The sequence below is a fragment of the Polyodon spathula genome, chromosome 5, assembly GCF_017654505.1.
Source record: "Polyodon spathula isolate WHYD16114869_AA chromosome 5, ASM1765450v1, whole genome shotgun sequence".
In the NCBI taxonomy this organism is placed as follows: Eukaryota; Metazoa; Chordata; class Actinopteri; order Acipenseriformes; family Polyodontidae; genus Polyodon; species Polyodon spathula.
This window is the reverse complement of record NC_054538.1, coordinates 24820986-24843308: the sequence shown is the minus strand read 5'-3', so window position 1 is coordinate 24843308 and position 22323 is coordinate 24820986. Positions and strand designations below refer to the sequence as shown.

The 22323-nt window shown below is 36.8% G+C and overlaps 1 protein-coding gene across 1 annotated transcript in view; it reads right to left on the bottom strand.

Annotated features, from left to right (window-relative positions):
- hmgcll1 (3-hydroxymethyl-3-methylglutaryl-CoA lyase-like 1) overlaps positions 1-9741 on the bottom strand; it is a 44645-nt gene extending 34904 nt beyond the window's left edge. The window contains exons 1-3 of the mRNA XM_041250117.1: positions 9513-9741; positions 7310-7387; positions 1406-1513 (exon numbers count right to left, since the gene is read on the bottom strand). Coding sequence (XP_041106051.1) covers positions 1406-1513; positions 7310-7387; positions 9513-9596 — 270 coding nt within the window. The 5' untranslated portion in view covers positions 9597-9741. The remainder of the gene's footprint in view (positions 1-1405; positions 1514-7309; positions 7388-9512) is intronic.
- Positions 9742-22323: the final 12582 nt, after the last annotated feature.

The window sequence follows — 22323 nt, the reverse complement described above, 5'->3', positions numbered from 1 at the left end:
TTGTTTCCACGTCGGAGGTATGGCTTTTTGGCCGCAAGTCTTCCATGAAGGCCACTTCTGACCAGACTTCTCCGGACAGTAGATGGGTGTACCAGGGTGCCATTGTTTTCTGCCAATTCTGAGCTGATGACATTGCTGGACATCTTCCGATTGCGAAGGGAAGTAAGCATGATGTGTCTTTCATCTGCTGCAATAGTTTCCTTGGCCGACCACTGCGTCTACGGTCCTCAACATTGCCCGTTTCTTTGTGCTTCTTCAAAAGAGCTTGGACAGCACATCTGGAAACCCTTGTCTACCTTGAAATTTCTGCCTGGGAGAGACCTTGCTGATGCAGTATAACTACCTTGTGTCTTGTTGCTGTGCTCAGTCTTGCCATGGTGTATGACTTTTGACAGTAAACTGTCTTCAGCAACCTCACCTTGTTAGCTGAGTTTGGCTGTTCCTCACCCAGTTTTATTCCTCCTACACAGCTGTTTCTGTTTCAGTTAATGATTGTGTTTCAACCTACATATTGAGTTGATGATCATTAGCACCTGTTTGGTATAATTGTTTAGTCATACACCTGACTATATGCCTACAAAATCCCTGACTTTGTGCAAGTGTACCTAGAAGAATTGATGCTGTTTTGAAGGCAAAGGGTGGTCACACCAAATATGGATTTGATTTAGATTTTTCTTCTGTGCATTTAGTTAATTGATAAATATAATCTATTAACATGTCTATTTTTGAAAGCATTCTTACTTTACAGCATTTTTTCACACCTGCCTAAAACTTTTGCACAGTACTATATATATATATATATATATATATATATATATATATATATATATATATATATATATATATATATATATATAGTAACACAGCAGTGAAGGGGTTAAAGTCCTCCCTGCCAGCAATGTAATTGTTTTTGTTAATTATTGTTAATTATTACCTGCACCTCGCTATCATTGTAGATTTGAGCCAGGTGTAGTGTATTTAAGGAGAGCAGTCAGTCATGCTGAAGCTGAGCATCCGGCCACATTATATATATGACCCTGGGTCTGCTGTAACTGCATTCAGGAAACCGAGACTGCACTCTACACACTGTAGCACATGGCTAAGACAGTGTGCTTTGGGCTTTCCTTTCTTTTCTTATTTTGTCACAATCTGAGCAGCCTTCCACTGCTCAGCTGTAGCTATACCACTGGCTGGTAAAGCAGCACGCGTTACCTGTTAAGTGTAGAGTCCTGGCTTAATAAACCACTGCATTCCAGAACCTGAAAAACCTGTGTGAGTCTGCATTAATTTCCAATTCTGCAACACTATAATATATGTGTTCAGTTTCATGTATTAATAAACTCAATTGGGGAGCAACAGAGAATTCTACATTACATTATAATTGGAAGGAATGTGTTTTTCTTACCTGTGGCACCCATTTTGATGAGACAAAGCTTGTTGTTTCAATAACAGTTAGTCCTGATTCTGAGAGGAGGTCAATTAGGTGAATTTTTGTTCTTGTTGGAATGATTTCCTGTAAGAAACACATTCTTTTGATTAAAAATACAGTATGCTCCTGTTAAGACAAATATAATCTTTGCTTCAGGGCAGGATGTACTGCAGCAGTAACTTTGAAATAACCATTTTAGCCTGTTGCTGTCAGTAAATCTTAAGCCATTCCCTGAAACTGAAATTGCCTCAACAAGAAATTGCAAAGAACTATACCTCTCAACAGTACAGACCCAAATATGGAACTGATCTACAAACAACAAACACAGCACATTAAACATTTGGTATTTCAAGGTTACTATTTTACAAATATTTCAACTAAGAACACAAAACACATGGTGTTTTGTATAACTATCCAAACAATAACCATGTTTTATAATTTTAAAATGGAAAAAACAGGGATGAAATAAAGGCTCCCATGAAACAGCAATTTGAGCAATTCCAGGTTTTAATTAGCGCTTCGTTATCCTTCAATTTATGTTCACGTGTGACCAATTTAGTGCACAGAAAAACCTGGAATGACTATGTAATGAAATCCATCCCTCAAATACAGTAAAATACATTTTTAAGTTCATACAGAAATAGTAAACATTTAATATTTAATTACGACAGGAAAGATTTACTTCCATGGTTATATGTGTAATTGCCCTCAAAACAGATTGTATTATGTTTGCAAACTAATTAATGTGAATTCCTATGTGCAACAACTGCCTTTGCAATTATCCATTTTTTTGTTTGGGAAATTTTAGTAAGTAATTTCAAACCTTTTGTGAATTTGTCTTTCAAGTAGGTAACCAGAAACTTGCACCAAATGTAACCCAAGACCACTAGTTGCTGCAGGCACTGTTTTTTTAAAGTCAAATATCAAGTACTGATACGTCATTGTTTCCATCCTAATTAACTCTTAACTCTTCTACAAAAATATGAATACAGTTTCCATCATTGTTTATCTCTCCAGTAATAATAGCAAACATGGTATGGCCTTCAAACTGGAGCTTCCAGCTCTAGCAGACTTCTATCAGATGGTAGCTTCCCCCTTGAACATCACAGCATCAACAGTGAATCAAACTTAAAATCAATCCATACAAGTGCCAGCTTTTTCATTTTGACTTACTATATTGAAAGCTCAGTTCACATCTATATGACAGCAAATACTAAACAAATCGACTCTACAGTCATGACTGTGTAATGTTGTCAAGTGAATACACTGTGAAACAGTAAAAGGACGTCCTATTGCAGAACGACTTAAAGGGCAGGGTCAATCGCTTTCTCATGGTAAAAATAGCTGTAAATACCCATGGAAACCTGAGCAGGAATTGTGCTTGTGGCTCATGAGATTTCAGCAGTCAAGACTCAGTTCAGTGTATATGTTTGGACTACTTTAACAGTAGAACCACTGCTGTTATACTCTACAACCACCGACGTCAGTCATTATCATGGTACATTTTAAACATCATCAATATTAAAATGAAAGACAAACTATTGGATTATTCAAGCACATCATATCAAACATCTGCAGCGCCGAAATGCTGTATTTAAATGAACAATTAAACATAAAACTTCGATAGTACGGGAAGTCGGTCAGCCTGGAAGAAGGCGAGACTCCTTTGCAGGATCATATTGACCTGGAAGGTAAATGAGGTAGCAGCTGCAAGTAATAAAGGCAGCTGCAATCATTTACCAAGGGGTCATGTGTGATAGCATAAAGGGGCCAGAGAATTGTTATTCTTTTTCTTTGCTTGGGTTTGTTTATTGGCCTGGAAGGACGATGAGAGCCGCAGTAGTTACTGTGTGAAAAATAAAGAGTTCGCTGAAAAGAATATTCGTGAGTGTTGTGTTTATTTGTATTGTCTGATAGTAACTGTCTGTATTTGTTAAAGCACCAGACTGCTAACACGAATCTAGAGCAGTTACCTTGGGCCAGCACAAGCCGGATCAGCACTGCACCAATAGTCACAAAAATAATCCTGCTTATCACCCACCATGAGCACAACTGCATGCACACAGGACTGGTGACCGTGTCCAGTATTATTTTGAGGCAGATAATTTGTGTTTATTGTTTGGACTGTAACCCTGTTTGTCACCTCCATGCATTACACATCATTGTGTATTGTCAGGGTTTATTATTTGGTCGCCAGACTTGGATTATAAATAAAACACCTTCTGTATTGGATTACAAATTGTCTGTGATTATTCCTGCACTGCACCACTGCTACACCTGTTCACAATCAGAAGCCACTTTGCCACAGCCTCGTACTTGGTGGACAGATGTTGACATTGGCCGAGCCTCCAGGGCAAGCTCTACCTGCCAATAGCCGCTCCCAAGGTTGAGCAAGCTGAACCACTTGGACCCCACAATCTCGTCTAGTACCTTATTGAAGCGGGGCAGGGGATAGGCGTCTTTACAGGTCACCGCATTGAGCCGCTGAGCATTGCAGCCCGGGGGTGGCTGTGTTGGCTGGTGAGCGTTGGAACCTGAGGGTGATGGTGCTGGCTGGTGAGCGTCGCCGCCTGAAGGTCTTCTGAATTCTTGAAAGACTAGTGTAAACTTCATTTTTTATAATAGTAATACATTATATAGAAGCGTTCACACTGGATGCTTCACGTAAAACCGACGGCGTCAAAAATAGACCTTGTCCTATTTTTCTGCTTCTGTCGCTCCTCCCCATCGGCATGACAACAAAGATCAAAAACATGGCTAACTAAACAGATGAATTTGTCATTGATCTGGTGTCAAAGTATGATGAACTTTACAATAAAACAAATAAATGTCAATAAAATAAATGACAATGTCGACCCAAGGGACTTTTTCGACATGAAAAAAGAAACAAGGACCAGTGGTCACAAATGGAGATTAGACAAAGGGGCATTCAGAACAGAAAATAGGAGGCACTTTTTTACCCAGAGAATTGTGAGGGTCTGGAATCAACTCCCCAGTAATGTTGTTGAAGCTGAAACCCTGGAATCCTTCAAGAATCTGCTTGATGAGATTCTGGGATCAATAAGCTACTAACAACCGAACAAGCAAGATGGGCCGAATGGCCTCCTCTCGTTTGTAAACTTTCTTATGTTCTTCTTGTGTTCTTAAATACTATAAAGATATATTTAGAAAAGAAAATATATGGAGTAAAATTGCGGCCAAGAGTGGGTAGGCAATAAGAAATATAAAACCAAGGAAATCATAGGAGCAAAACATTGAACTAGTGCTCCTTACACAACTGGGCAATAGTCATTTGATTGGTTCACACCACTGTCAGTCCTGTCCCTTTTCAAAGGAACACCCTTCCCTGAACTCCTCACAACAAGGGAAAATGGCTGAATGTAAGGAAACTGCTGAATATTGGTTCTCTGACAGAAAATTAATTACAAAGCATACTGCAAAATAATTGTTATTTATGTTATTTATTTATTTACGTATGCTGTATCAGCTATATTTAAATAAAATATATAAAGTCATATTTACTATCCAACCTTGCCTCACTTATTTTCTTGACTGATTCAAGTATTAATTATGTACTGCAGACTCAGCTATAGTGGTAAAATTAAATGCCCCTCAGGAAGACTATTGTTACCTCCAGGGTGCCATGCCCTCAGTCTGTGGCTTTGGGCATTATAGCCCCCTGTCAGTAACAATAGTCTTCCCTCTGAGCAATACTTTTCCACTATAGCCCTTCTCTCCAGTCCATCCATCTATATATATATATATATATATATATATATATATATATATATATATATATATATATATATATATATAGTAACACTGCTGTCACTCACGGTCATCCATTTGCCCCTTTAAAATTAGACCCAGAATTTTGCAGTTTTAGCGTGGTTGCGCACTTTTAAATTTACACCAACCAAATAAAACAAAACAAAAACCTAACTGTTTTGGGGTGCTGACTAAACATATGTCAGGAACCTAACTATCGCTGGGTGGCTACAACATTTACCAGCCACAACAAAATTGATTGCACACACAGTACAGCACAAAAAGAACAGAGAGTACTTTCTTTTAGTTGTCTACCCCCACAACCGGACTCTTCATACAGCAGCCCTGAGCAGACTGACTGCTTTCCTTAAATACCCTGCACCTGGCTCTAATTTACAATGATAGCCAGATGCAGGTGATAATTAACAAAAACAAATAAATAACAAATGTGCATTGGCACATGTTTTTCTAAAGCAGGGAGGAATTTAACCCTCTCCCTTCTCACACATCCTCCCCCATATCTTTTTAAGACACCAACCATTTAACAGCCATCTTCCTCCACCCTTAAAAAGACCACCCACCCTCAAGTCCCATCTCTTTGATTTTCACCCTCTTCCACGGGCGGGCTTGAGAGTGGGTTGGTCCCTCCCTGGAAGTGTTGGAGGCACCTAATCCGACGAGGAGGGACCCAGGCGCCTTCTCCAGGGACACTAATGCAGACCGGTGACTGCGAGCAAGCAATGGCAGGCAGAGGTGCGCGGCTGTGGACCGGCGCAACGATGTCTGGGAGACCAGGGGGAACACAGCAACTAGCAGTCGGAACTCCAATGACGTCTGTCTCTTGTGCAGTGACATCTTCCTCCTGCATAGAGACATCTGGTTTTCAAGGGGTAGTGGAGCAGTGGACCAGGCAAGGAACTGGGCCTGGCAGTGCTGCGACCTGGGAGCTAGGTCCAGTGGAGGGAGGTCTGGACATTCCAGCCAGGTGTCCATGATGTCAGGACGGGGGACCTCCTTTGGCAACGGCGGACTGACTTGCAGGGTTGGTAGTTGAGGCACCTCAACTGCAGCTGGTGACTCCGGGGATGGAAAAAGCTCCTCCTCCTCCGGAGACAGCTGGGCTTCTCCCACTGAGGCTGAAGACAGCGGTGCCTCTTTTGCCTGCTCCCACTTTTGGAGCAGCAGTTTCAGCTCTATTGGCTCCCACTCCGGCAGCCCTAGCTCCAGTCTCCACCTTTCATTTTGTTCGAGTTGAGCAGCATCCTTTTGATCAATACTTTTAAATCTTCCATTTCTGGGTCTTTAGGGGTGCCCACACTCGCTGCCACCATGTGTAAAACGGCTGTCACTTGCAGTCGTCCATTTGCCCCTTTAAAATTAGACCCAGACCCAGACACAGTTTGAGCACAGTTGCACACTTTTAATTTACACTAACCAAATAAAACAAAAACCTAACTCCGTTTTGGAGCGCTGACTAAACACACGTCAGTAACCTAACTATCACTGGATGGCTACACCATTTACCAGCTACAACAAAATTGATTGCACACACAGTACCTTTCTTTCAGTTGTGTACCCACACAACCGGGCTCTTCACACAGCAGCCTTGAGCAGACTGACAGCTCTTCTTAAATACTCAGCATCTGGCTCTAATTTACAATAATAGCCATGTGCAGGTGATAATTAACAGTAATTAACAAAAACAATTAAATAACAAATGTGCATTTGCACATGTTTTTTCTAAAGAAAGGAGGAATTTAACCCTCTCCCTGCTTATATATATATATATATATATATATATATATATATATATATATATATATATATATATATATATATATATATATATATAAATATAAAAAAATCACTGCAGCTACAGTAAACATGATCACACTATGGAAAGCACTAGAAATGCAGATTGAGATCAACATAAAAATATATAAGTTTGACTACTAAAAACAAATATGATAGCTTAAAGTTATGCAATGAACACCTACACCTATATAATATATATCTTGGCAAAACATGTTTTGTGATAATGTGTTATTTAATTATTGTAGATATGTTAAAAAAAATGTATTAGGAAAACACTTAAAAAATTACAAGAAATACCTTTTCATTTTGTAGACCGTCCCTTGGTCCAACTTCCACTATTTTAACATTCTCTGGAAGTCCAGTTTTACCAGTCCCCTGTAAGATGTAACATTCACAATTTCATCATTATAAAAGTCTTTAAGAAAATACAACACCCAGTATGTAAACTAGCAAATCCATCATTTCAAAATCTCCTTGACTCGTAGCAAAGAAAAAAAAAAATCTTTAATTCACAGTTGTGTCTTTTTTAAGATGCAGCAACAGCTTAACAACTACTAATAAACATTTAAAGGGAGGTAGAGATTTGGAAAATAAAAACTGAAAAGTTCAAGCCCTAATTATTTATTAGCTCACATTTCACTGATCATAACTAACAAAAATGTAGGCTACTAGTACTATGATTATTCCCAAAACATATAAGGTTTAGGTCAAATAAATCAAATATTTTAAAAGTAGCTATACACCTTGTTAAGGCCACTTATAGCATCCCTGCAATGATTTAAAGAGCCAGTATCACAGCCATATATGTTATAACAATACCTGTAAAATGTATTGATCGTTGTTATGCTGTTTCCTATGTTCCCAGATCACTTGAAACTTTCAGTACTTTTTTGGCACAAGGAACTGCTTAGGGCAAACTTTGACTCAACCTGGAGCTTTGTGTTTTGTTTACATTTTTGGCTGCAGTCCCAGAATTAGCATCTTCATTCTTTCCGGTCAGGTTGTAGCACTGTGCACCACAATAAAATACAGTTGATGCACCTGTTATTCTCTCTTGAGAGTTCCTCCAAGTTAGCTTTTACAAACAATAGCTGCTCAGGTTGCTAGGTTACAGTCTGCCTGGCATCATGTGCAGCAGTATCATCTTGGATGAATGAACTCATAGGCCTCTAGGTGTCAGACATATTTGATTTTTGTATTTTTAGACAACATTTATATATATATATATATATATATATATATATATATATATATATATATATATATATATATGTAAAATGCTTACTGCAATTATAATTGTAAACAGTAAATTAAATACCAAGACCACTCTTGTAAGTATGAACCAGTTCTGTTGTCATCTCATGCCCTGTTCCTAACCAGAAACCTAGTCCGAACTATCATTCTGGCATTTTGTGTAGGCCATTTGTTTATTCATTAATTCATTCTTTTTTTTATGTTACAGTAACATTACTGTAATAATATAAAAGAAAAAAAAAAAACTTACAATTTTAATTATTAAAGTATCAACCAACCCTGAAAAAAAAGTCCCTAACATCTTGTTATGTACTGTAACAGCAATACATACTGTAAAACAAAAGCATTTAACTAAAGAATTTCAGTGTTCTCTTACATAGATCTTTGATGGTTGGAATTTTATTTACAGAATACGTGACGGAGGAGGAGAGAATGCAAAACACAGCAAAAAAAATTTTTCTGGTAAAGTAAATATGTTTATATTCAAAACAAATGCATGTACAAGACAACTGTATGAACAGTGCTTAATTTGAACAGAGAGGTGCCCGTGTTATGCCAAATGGTGTCTTCAAAAGAAAAGTGTCTCATATATAGTCAGCCCGCATGCAAATTGATTTGCACATGCCTAGTTTATTTTTTCCACCATCCTTGACTCCTGTCTGCCAAAAAACTGTCTAATTTCAATGGTTTTGCTCTGAACGTATACAGTAAATTATTAATGCTCGGATAAGAACCTGTTGCTGAGTATTTCAACCTTCATATATCTTAACTTTATACAAAGGTCTATTGTACAAAATCTTTCTCTTTTTTTCTTTTTTTTTTAATATATTTCTATAAAAGTGTCAGTGAGAACTATTTTTGTATTCCCAGCACACAATGACACACACTAATACTGGGATGAGTAAAACAGAACAGCTCTTTTACCGAGGCACTTAATATATGGAGTCTCTTTACAGTTGCAATCACACAGGACTCAGTCGTACCTGGGACAGTTGCTCACAGTGCTTTAAAGTGCTCAACAGTGCTCCAAAAGAAATACCCAGGTGGAAGCATTGGGCCCGTTCTATAATAAATTTTAATTATTAAAACTATACATGTTCCAAACCTTCTTTATAGTGGTCAGATTTGAAATATGCACCCATCCCAGAAACAATTATATTTTGAACATCCTGTAACTGCAAGCAGTGTTTTTTTTTTTTTTTTCAATTTATTTTTTAATAATTTATAGAAAAGGTAAACCTCCCACCTGTTCCTCTTGGAATAAATCTGCAAGCCACGGATAATCCTTGTAGCTGAGGCAGTGTTTCATTGCAGTGGGGATGTTACCCATCGGCTATTTCAATTGGCACTCCTCAAATTTAGTGACTCTCAAGCTGTATTAAATGCATCAACCTAAGCCTCTTGCTGATAACAAGACAATTATTTCCTGAAAAAAATTTGGTAATGTTTTGAGACATGCATCGGATGAGGCTGCACATCTAAGTATCCAATTAGCAACTGGCTGCTGCAGCTGAAGACTCTGACTCAGCAACTGCTGCTATGACAACCATCTCCAGCCGGAAATAGATGCAGTAAGGAGATGCAGCATTTCCCCCTGGACATAAAACAGTGCATCATTCTAACAGGCAGGACAAATTACAGCAGTTATAGTGGTTCTCACGTTATGAAAAATCTGTGTTTTAAATACAGCATAAAGAAGGGTTAACTACAGTATATCCATTTTGAAATGGCCTTTACAAAGAATGAAATGCATAAAAACAGTATTGCACATGTGCTTAATTGGTTGTGGTACTGTTCTAACAACTAAAATGTAGTTTCATCTTTCAACAGCAGAAGGCGGAATGTTTAGATATATGAAAATATGCTTTGCCAATTGATTCCATGTATAATACGTATTCAAAATGTCCACTATGAGTATGGAAACTCTTGCCAATATCAGCTATAAAGTGTAATAAAATACCCTGTAAAGGTTGACTTAATTTATATGTGAAAGACTTATTCTTCAAAAAACAGCTGTTATCAATACAGGGTCTAAATAAGTCCTAATGCTGGACTTTTTAACAATAATAACCTTGAGCACAATCATAATTCCTTCCTGTCTCACATCATAATGTAGTAAATATGGTTGAACATACGATAAACAGAAGATGGAGCCCCAGCACATTTTCCACAGGGGTGTCTATGTATTGTAAGATGCCATCTTTTCTTGGCATGGGGCAGGTTGTTTTATTGGACACCTATAGTATGTGACCCATCCAACTAAGCTTTTCTCAATCTAGGACTCACCAAGCAGGCAAAATCTATATAAATATATACAAGGTGATACATTGGCCACTGACGCAATGCATGTCAGCAACTGTGTTGGTCATGTGCATATTGTCATGTACTTGCAAGACACAATTAGTTCTATAAGTAAAATCCCATAGAATATGGTTATTGGTGGTGCCACCAACATTACCTTACTGTGGAAGACTTCTATCTCGTTCAACAGTTGGTAGTTTCTTTTCTGTGGTGCGTTGACAGTGTACATTCACATGATAAACATATTTGGCTGCTATTCCATCCCATACCAATAGAAGCACTGGAATATGAGTAGGATCAGCAAGATGTGCAAATGTATAAATGCAAGTTTCAAGAAAAAAATAATGCAAGAACGAAAGATGGATAAGTAAGGATTCTGTTCATGTCTTGCACAACAAAATGCACAATCTTTACAATTTTTCTTTTTTTTTTTCTTTTCTAAATTCAAAGTCTTTCAAAATTATTGTGTGATCCTTTCATCTACAATTTTCATCATCCAAGTCTTTTTGTGCAAGACCTGTATAAAGCACTGAACAAAATGCTATCCATGCATGATTCATTTGTATGGTAGTGGCCTGCTTGCTTTATAATCACCCTGCACATATATTTCACAATACATATTGTATATGGTGTTTGTTCTGTTAAAAGTTGTTTAAGATGACTATATTTGTAAATTCTATGTTCTATCTCATGTAGTGGAGGTACTGTTAAATGAGGAATACATTTGTAATTTCCTCTATTTGAAGTTGGCACTACATTTAAACAATAAACTTTTCTCATAAAATGTTAACTTAAAGAAAACTATATATAATAACATATGAACATACCCTCACATTTGTATTGTCTTGTAAAGTTGTTTTACTATTTGTTGTCTGGACAACAATCCATTAGATCTTGTAAACTGAATCTATAACAGTAGATCATAAACAATTCTGTGTAATGAAAGCAAGGCTTGCCCTTATGGAATACCTTTAAAATTATAGATAAGAGTATGATTGTCTACTAGGCTGACTGCTTGCTTATTGTTTTTCAAGTTCTGACAGAAGTTCTAGTCAAAACAATATATTTTACTTACCAGCCACTGAGCTCTGATCCCCACAGGAACAGATTTTTTATCTCTCCAGCCATTTGAAACTACATGAATATGATACATCTAAAAAAGGGTCCCTCTTTAGAAATAACAGCTGTTTACAGTTGTGGGTCATAATTGCAGGAGGGTTTATTGGTTTTCAAAAAGCCATCATTAGGGCTGCTTCCTGGCAACATCAAAAAAAGTTATGATACAGAGGGAGGGGAACTGTGTTCCTCTGAAGCAATAAACAAGAGCCCCTTTTAACAAAACTACAAAAGGAAATAAATCTGCTTTTTGAAACTTCTTTCCTGTTGATTCAGTTATCCTTACATGCAGGTTATGCAATTTAAGTGTATCCTATATTACCAGTGCATTGCTTCTGCATACTCTGCATTTCATATGTTCAAAACTGTCTGTTAAATATATGACTGTAAAGCTATGGCCAAAAAGTTTGCATAACCCTATAGAATTAACCAATTTATCTTCAAGAAGTCAAATGAAACTTGTTGACTAATGTTACGCTGACATTTTGAATTAACACTTTGTAGTTTTCCATGTACTGACAAAAATGGAAACAACAAAAACTGACAACAATTTAAAAAATATTCATTTTCGAAATCTAACATGAAATAATGTACTACTATTGTGGCTTCCAGTAGACGTTTGTGACATCATTTTAAATAAAACATCTAAAATGCTGATTGTTTTATATATATATATATATATATATATATATATATATATATATATATATATATATATATATATATATATATATATAGTTTGCTTTTGATTCCTATTGATTTAACAGCAGCCATGCATTTGGAAGTCACTGCCTTGGTCCTGCTGTGCAATAATATGGTACATCTGCTTAGTTTACATCAGACATGTCAATATTTCTAGAACACCTCAACAGCATATCTTGTAAAATATACTAATCTCTGTGTTTTTAACTTACCCTTACTTTGCTACCCAATATAACCACTATAAAAGCAACATGTTTACTTGTGACATTTGTATTAAGTAGTGCAAGACAATACAAACTGCAGGGACTAAAACACAAAAGACGGCACTATTTTTAAAATTGTTTATAAATAAGAAATAAGATATATTATATATATATTATATATATATATATATATATATATATATGTTGTGTGTGTGTGTGTGTGTGTGTGTGTGTGTGTGTTTGTGTATGATTAAATTTGCTTCTTTTTAAAGCTTTTGTTTAGTAGTGAAGAATGAAGCAGTTGTACAAATAGAATTAAAAAGGAAGCCTACATTATGTTTATGTATTTCATTTTTTTAAATTATGTCTGAATCCTAAAATTCTATGTGATGGTAAACTGGACATGCGGGGTGCCACCATGTTTCACCATGTAGTACTGCTCACCAAGCAGACCGGTCTGTTCAACCCAACAAGTGGAGCGCATTCCACGGTAGGAAGGTGGAACGGTTTTGCCAAATCACATTTTCCAATTCTGTTCAACCTGTTCGGTCTCACGAAATTACGCCTTAAGTCAATTACTAAGTTAATTACTTTGATGTGGTTTGGAAAGTGAGAAAATATGTATCAAGGTTTCTCAAACCAATCAATATGTGGTGCACAGTCTTCTTGGATGTTTGTAGTGTGGGATTAAGAAGAATATGGTAACTAGTGTGAAATTCACTATCATGCCCCTTTCAAACTAAGTTTACTATTTGCTTCTATATTTTTCAGTGGACTAGCTAACTGCTCTAGGAGGTATATGCTGTGCAGTCTGTCACTTTAAAAATCACATGTTATAGCTTGTTTCTGGGGAGCTGGAAGTAGGGGTGCTTGGCTTTGCATGGCTTCCATCATATACAGGGGTTACAGTTTTGTTCATTGGTTTTCAGCAACCCCAACTTTAAAAATGGTTCCAGTGCCACTGGCTCGTTTAATATCAGGCATTTTTAAGACTGGTCGTCCGCTCATTGTCACATCCGTGTAGATTCCAGTTAATCGTTCCATATTCCTGTAAGTTTCTGTCACGTTCAATTAATCATTTGCTGGTAGATGATGATGCAAAGTTGCAGGAATTGGAAATCAATATAGAGCATTTAAAAAATTAGCAGCATCAAAATAGAGTTCACAAGACAGTAGCAATTAGTTATTAAAGGTAATAACCTCTGGACAATACCATAAATATAAAACATTGCAAAGATCGTGCTAACAGCAGCAGCACAAAACACAGGCTAGATTTCCACATTTTGGAACAAAATAATGCAGTTGTTTTAAATTAATAATTAATAATGGGAATTTTAAAAAAATGTAGCTGTCTCTTTCAAATTTTGAAGTCCCTGCTGTATGTATCTTTTATTTTTATGTTTTATAATTAAGACCATAATGTGTGAACTAAACAATCTGGACAACTTGGCAACATACAGCTGGAAACAAGTTCATTCCACTCAACCTCCTATCAACCAATCAGAAGCAAGATTTAGTTTTACATATTAAGTGTATACAGTTCATATTTGTGCCCTAGTGTACTAAATACTACTTACAAATAACTGATTTAAGATTGAGTGCTATCACAGTGAAACAATCTATTATTATTTTACTATTCTACATTCTGCGATGAATATGAGTTGTAGTAAAAACTAGTATGAGGATTTTTTTTCTTTTTTTTTTTTTTTTTTTTTTTACTAATGTAACAGCCTTACAGATAAAAACAGCAGGTTACCTTTTTTCAGCTCTTTTGGGAAGAGAGCTGCACTGAGCCAACTTTCCACAGCTCTTTCCTCACAAGGACTACCATATGCATTAAAGATTATTGTACACTATAGTTCCCTCTTTCGGTACCCATGGTTTCTTGTTACCAAATTCATTGAACTGTTTAGAGGGGTCATCTTCTGCAAATGATTGTCAAGTGTAGGCTAAGGATCACTGAAGACATTGAACTTTTAAACATGTTTCTTTGCATATCTATTAGTATAGATGGCACATAGACATTTAGCATCGATGGGCAGAAAAAAGCCACTGATCCATTTTACAGGGTTGAAAGTTTCTTGGCATATTACCACACTGCTTCAGTCAGCTATACAGGAACTACGCTGCCCTTAGTTGCTTAATGTCAATAAATCTACACTTTACTGTATAAAGTAAACTTAACACACTCACAAACTGCTTGCAGGATAACATTAACCAAGTAGCTGGTGATTTAATTTAATAAGGAGGTCTCTGACACAGTATGCAGAAGAATAACATGGGTATAAACACATATGCACACACATATATCTATGCAGATGTTTTAACAGAGCCATAATGAATTGTGCAGATTGTTTAACTGCACTGTGGAGAAAACTGCTGCCTCCTCAAACTGCACACCTAGCATAAATCCAGACCTCTTCATGTTTTCACATTTCACAAGTTAATGCATTGTAAAATGACAAGGTTTCTCTTAAAAAAATAACCATCTATCTGACAAGAAAATAAAATACACCTCACATGCCTTACAAATGTAATCACTTCATTACTTATAGTGAATTAAGAATACATTGATAATTAAATAAATACAGGTTTCAAGATTGGGGAGACTGCATTTTTCTGTCACAGTATGTCATCAGATTTAATGGCTTTAATGTCTTTTGCTGACTTCTAGGTTGTACATGGAAGCAACATGATATATAGTTTAGAATCCCATCTCCTGGTACAAAAGCAAACCATTTGAGCAGAGTGTTTTTCTAACATATGTGCATGATTTATTTTAGACACAGCTGTGGACAAGATCTTACTGTGAGGTTTAAATGTAGCTCTAATGTTAAAGTACTAGAGGGCAAAATTTGTTTTTCAAATGTTGCAATTGTATGATCAGCAACTTGTTTTTATAAGGCATATATGACCAGTTATATACCAGAAATACATATAAACATTTAGACTACCAGATGCTCCAAGACAAAGGGCATGCTGGGTAGGGTATATATAACTTGGGACCCCAAGTGGTTGCTTAATGAGGGGCCGGGGAATGGCGGAGACTCAACACCTGGTGTGGTGCCTTTCCATGCCAGCATGTGCAGAAGCCAATGGTGCCATGCAGAATTTCATTGATGTAATATACAGCACAAGTGAACAACACAAAGACACAACAAAAACAAAACAAGTATGAGATGTAAAGGACACCCAAGAAACTCCACAGTTTTCTTATAGAGAGGAATCCGTTCACTCTCGACCCATCACTACACAGCATTCAAAAATTCAAATGGAAAAAATTCTGTTGCAATTTGTTTTGGGTTGAGCCAAATAATCAGCTAGATTGGCTGGGCTATTAGGATTGCTTTCACTGCATATTACAAGGTTAATCAAAGACATTTACCATAGTTATATAATATGCACTGCAAGAGAACATGAACCGTTATAAAGCGTGGCATGGTAATGATATGATCTTTTCTGATGAATAGGTATTATTTTAAACTTGAACATTGTAGTTTCTTCATGTATGAAATATATAGTGTGATCCCTCTGGCACTAAAGAAACTGGGAAAATGGTTACACACTGTTTTACATAAAAAGGCTAACTCTTTAGAAGCCTGTGTAATTCATTTTGCTGTATATAAAAATATATCTTAGTACTACAGGAAACGATTAACTTGTTTATCTATTACACTTACAAGGCAATGCCTGTATAGTTATCACATTAGTGCAACATATAGTCAATTATTTAGTTTAATGTGTATAGAAGAGCTAAACACCACAAATTTGTTTATAAAGTTCTGCACTTTGAAACTAACAAACACTCTAATTATAATGAGGTATCATTTATGTTGAAAAAAGGGTAAACATTGTCTAGACTGGGAGTAAAATATTTTCATTAAATACCTAGACTGGGAGTAAAATATTTTCATTAAATACAACAAAAAGGTTATAATTTAAAACCAGTTTACATTCAAGTTTGTGTTACCATCATTAATATTGGTAAGCATTTGTTGGATGCGCCTTTGTGGTTTGGAGTATGCTGTGCAGGTACTTGGAAAATACCATGTTTTTAGTTGTTAGCTATGAAAGATAATTAAAAAAAATTTTAAAAAAAACTTGTTATTACACAATACAAAACAAAACATTCCCTCATGTGTGCTTGTCTACACAATTATTGAATATCAATCTATAACAATCAACAGTGTGATTTAATTTTGAACAAAAAGCACTCATATTTTATCTTTGTTTCATCTTTTTGATATGCGTGTTTCCACAGAAATGTATCATATCTGCAATGAATTGTGGGATTGTTGTCCTGGGCATGAGTTAACCTTTTATTTAATCCCCCGGGTGAAATGAAAATTAAGTTAATTGTCATTGATTTGTACTCAATTGTATAGATGATTTCAAACAAGTGTGAAATTACCACATTTTATAAAGGGCTTGTTTGGGTTCGTTTAATACTTGCAGACAGAAAAGCTGAGTATCTGCCCAGCCCAAGTTTTAACACATCAGCATTCTTTGTTGTAGAGACCTCTTTTTTGTAGATGGAGAAAGATCAATTGACAAGAGGGATTCTTAAAGTATTTTCTGAAGTAGGCATCTTCACAGTATGGTGCAGGATTGCCACATGTGGACGATCACTTCCTGATAGCTATAAAAAAAAAAGCAATAATACTAGGCCCAAAAATAGCCCATCAACTGCAGGACCTGGAGCACTGCTGTCAACCCCCTTCTTTAAAACAACTCCCAGAAGCCACTGCATGCTTTCTCCTCCCAGTAACTAATTGCTGCTTTTCTATGGCTAAAATGTTTTCTCAGCCTTCCTTTATGTGACATATTGAAATGCTGGGGCACGGAACAGCAGCATTAAAAAAGAAGCACTGATTACATTTTTCTTCATAAATCTTAAAAAAAGTAAATACCAAACTCACATTTACCATAATGTTTGAGAATATAATACATTTAGGGTAAAATTTACTGGAAATATAATTTTATGATCCTTCTTTAACACTTATTTTCAGTGAAGGCATACAACAGGTTAATTATGTTTAATAAGTAAGATTTCTAGTAGACGTGACTATATCAGGCTTTAATCTGGTGACTGGTTTGGAGATCACCTTTATAAGCTAAACTCAAACTTCAGCGTTTAATTACAAGCTCAGGCCAGAAATAAAACACCAGACAATAAAGAATAAAGGACAGAATATGAAACCTGTCAGTTTTGATTGCCTGGCAAAAAATACAGAGATTAATGTATTTCATTTCAAAGAGGATTTGCTTTGTTTGGATTTAAATTTAAGTGGAACTGTGGGGTCACATTTTTCCACAGCTGCAGTTGTGATTATCTGCAGGAAAGCCAAAACAAAACCACAAAGAAATAATCAAGTAAGGAACTCATTGCAGGATTAGCATATACCATAGAGCCAGGTTTCTAATGCATTTTTGCACCTGTTTATTTAAAAAAAAAGTAACCAAAGAGAAGACAACTTGTTTTTCTTAAATGTTATTCTTAGGACAGAATTCAGGGGCCAGTAGCTGGGCGGCAATTACTTAATTAATTAATGCTATCATCATTATTAACCTCTATTTAACACTAGAACTGCTATGCGGGTAATTGTGACCCATTTTGCATTTAAAATGTTAATTACTCTTCCATTCTAAATCGTATGTGTATGTTCGTTTTTTACTTTTCCTGAATATATGAATTAAATATCCTGACAATGTTTTATAGCCAAAATCGCAAAAATGATCAAGTTATAAACAGTTTTACCTAGAACCGCCACGTGGGTCAATGTGACCCATGCATTACAATGCATGCCCTTTTTTAATATAATGCAAGATATTCTATTATTTTTGTAAATGCAGCAAACAAGACACGCCTCCTCTTCTTAACACACATGTTTTTTTTAAGCCTTTGTTTGTAGACTGACTACAAGACAGAGATTGCTATGATTGTGGATTTGTTAAGATGCCAACTCACTGAAAGTCTAGTAGCTTATTTTTCAATGTACCTGGGAGACAAAAATCCTCCATTTTGTTCCACAAATGCAACTGGGAATATATCAGAAGGAAATACTTAATCTTGAAAGTAGTCATTTTGATTAGAACATGGCAAGCTGCACTCAGATGCATACAGCAAACTGAAATGATAGGTAGAATAACAACTTCTATACCTAATATTTTATATATTATTTTTTTTTATATGTTACTTTTAGAAAAAAAAATCGGTTTTACATGTTTGTATGTACCAGTTTACATATGTTTACACAATAGTTTTCAATGGAACTGAGTCTGTGTTTACAACACAGCTCCTGGATGCAGGCACAGTCAGCTGGCAGATGTGTACGCTCCTCCGTAGAGTACAATGCAACCATCATACCGGAAGTAGTGTTATATTTTATTTTTATGTAGTATTAGAAACAATGATTTCAGTTTTATAGGTTTTTTTTGTTCATATACCCGTTTACACCTGTATACAGGTATATGTACATACTGGTACCCATTTCTTTTGAAATGTGTATTTTATTATATTTTTTCACTGTTTGTAGTCATGCTGTATATGTACTCATTTTAAAAATTTACATTTTATGTTTAATTTTCCATTTAAATACAGTTTTTCTACTCTGCAAATGTTAGATATGATGTTCATGAATAAAACTTTTCAGTTGCATCCGATAGTGTGTCTTTCATTTTCATAACGAAGCAGTATAAAAATGTATCGGTCAAAGTGATCTACCTGGCAGTTCTAGGTAATTTGAAAATCCGACAGTTCTAATGTTAAATCTCAATCTCACCCTCCTTCTCTGTTTAGTGTTTCGCTTTCTTGTATACGCTGCGCCCCGTTCTCTGCGAAAAATTTAAAACTTTAATTTTCAGCATGAACCAACTCCAACTCCAATTCAGATCAGGAAACTTCTCTGCCTGAATCTCCTCAACAATATCTCATTCATTTCTCCGATAGAAACTCAATACAGTCTACTTCTAATGCAGACTTCTCCAAGTAACCAGACCTGGTTCCCTGGCATTATAGAGATCAAAATGCTCCCGCCAGCAGGCTTAGCCTCCGGAGCATCTATTTTATAAGGATTGTTGTGGCAAAAAAATTGTTGTTTATTTGTGTTATATGTTACGTGTTGTGTGTTAATGTTGGTGTATAGTCATTGGTATACAGGATATAAATGGGTCTGTGGAACACGAGTTATTTAAAATGTATATTTCTATTTAGGCATGAGGATTGCACAGCAATTCATGTGCAGGTAAAATGTAATAGTATGAGAGCATGGGGAATTTCACTTTATTAATTCAGGTGCAGTTATACCGAGACTCCAATTGAATGATTGAGTCTCGGTACAGCTGCATAAAAGCTGCATGTTTTCACTCACTCGGGTTTGGGTGTTCGGTGAGTGAAGAATGGGATTGGAGATAATAACAGTTAAAATACAAGCTCACCGTGTTTTTTCTGTATAGTCCTTTTTGTTTGTCTTTTTTTGTTTTGGCTATGAGTGCTGTGTCCTGTGTCTTGTTTGTCTTTCAACCTTTTATTTTCTGTCTGTTTCGTTAATAAATACTGAGCAAGAACAATCGCTCAGCTGCACCAAACCCCACTTCTCTGTTGTTTATTTCCTGGTTCCTGGTCTGGTCTGACATCACCCACTGCAGCCATCTTTGTGACAATTGGCCACTCATAACTTTAGAAAAACCTTGCACGACAACAATATCAACACCCTGGCTGGAAGTGATAGTATGGCATTGTTCAATATTTGTTGTAGATTTTATAAATGCTACACCATGCTGCCTGCTTCTCAAGCACACTTCTGCAAACTCGCTCGACCAGAGCTTCAGGACATGCGGCAGCACCGAGCCTTCTCTCCAGTCATGGTCACCATCTCCTCCCAGCACAGCAACCAGGAGACACAAAGAAAACAAGTCCCACCTTCCAGCTTCATGAACAACATTTCAAGGACATGAAGTCCCTCATTCACCCCTTCACTGTCTCAATTGCTTCAATTAATACACGGCTCACCAATATGGACAAACAGGTCGCTTCCAACGCTTCAGCAATCTCTATTAAGCCCAGTATTGGCACTCCAGTCATGGTTGCCATCTTGGCTTAGCACTTCCGGTCCCCACAGCTGACGTTCCCACTTACAGCCTGGCATTAACTGACCTCAATGGATCATAGCATGCATCCATTGTTAGAATTCAAGTCCACCGACCACATATGGTTTCTACTTTTGATACTGTTGCACCATTAAGGGCTAGATTCTGAAACGGAACATTTTCAAGTACAGTTCTAATTTAGTGTTTGCAAATACTAAAAGAAATGGTTGTTGTTTTTGCAAACATGCTTCACACTGCTATTTGTACTGGATTTTCCCATCCTGTACACTTCCAGTTTCACTGCTACTGAACTGAACTGACTGAAGATATTTTCAAAATGTATCATCACACATTCACAATAACTTAAACTCAGCAACCTTGGATACCTAATTTCTATTAAAAAAAGTACCTGCTATTCTTACTGGGCCATTTCAATATTTATTCTACGTTATTGAGTTCTGTTAGATACAGGGGTACTATGTTCTGTAAGTACTATAAACATTCTCCGCTAAAGCCAATCTCAGCAGTAGATAAACATTTTGTCGATCGGTCTTCCCCTGATTCAGTCGACTTTAACCACATTCTCACTGGTTCGCGAGCCAACATCTGCAGGCTTTCAAATCAGGATGAATTTTACTTCAGAAGTTAATATTTCATTCGATGTGAGACACATGTCAGATATGGAAACCATTTAGCAGATCTCTGCACTCTACAGAGGCCACTGCACACTATCGATGGCAGTCCACCATTCAGTAGTGCAGATAACTGCTTCAGCAGATCTCTGCTTTCTACAGCTGGGCCACTGCACACTACTGACAGCACTCCATCATTTACTTCATCAGAGCCCTGCACTGTTCAGCAGATCACGCCCTCTACTCTTAATCACTCCTCACTACAGCAGATCTCGGCTCCCTCTTCAGATCTGCTCACTGTTGCAGCAGGCAAAAGTTGCTTTAGTTTACCGTTTAAATCTCCAGCTTGCCTTCAATACTCAGATCGTGGCAGCCATTTCTGCTTGACTTCCTCACCAATCTAGTTGTATGTCCGGTCATCCTTTCAAATGCATTAATACATGGTGAGAGACGTGGTAAGAGACTGGAAATCTGTCTTGATTATGAGTTAAGTATTATCCACTATTAGGAAAATGACTGGAGTTATGAAACCCTAATCTCTGAATGTGAGTTCACCTTTTCCATTCCAAGCAGACATGATAATAACAAACCGCTGATCGACTCCGTATTAACTAACACATAGGATGATCTCACCACTCTTGTCTCCAGAGTCGGCTTTCTCCCCAATCATTTCGGAACGAGCAGCTACTTTCTCAGCCAGAGCCAACATCGATCTCCATCTGGTCGAGGAGCATGGGGTGCTGGTCCTCTGAAGCAGTCAATTCATATAACTGTTCATCCCTTACCAATATAGAAATAGCCATCAGAGATTGGCTAGCATGTCTGGAGTGGGGGCTAACTGACTGCCAGGACCACCAAATGTTTTCCCCTTCTAGGAAGGGTTTTTTCCTCTCCACTGAGCGACAGGTAATCACATAACCATACCACACTAATACTATATTAACCTCTCCAATTTGTCTTGTATGTCCCTTCCTGTTCCTATCTTTTCCAGCTGTTTTTTTTTATGTTATGCACT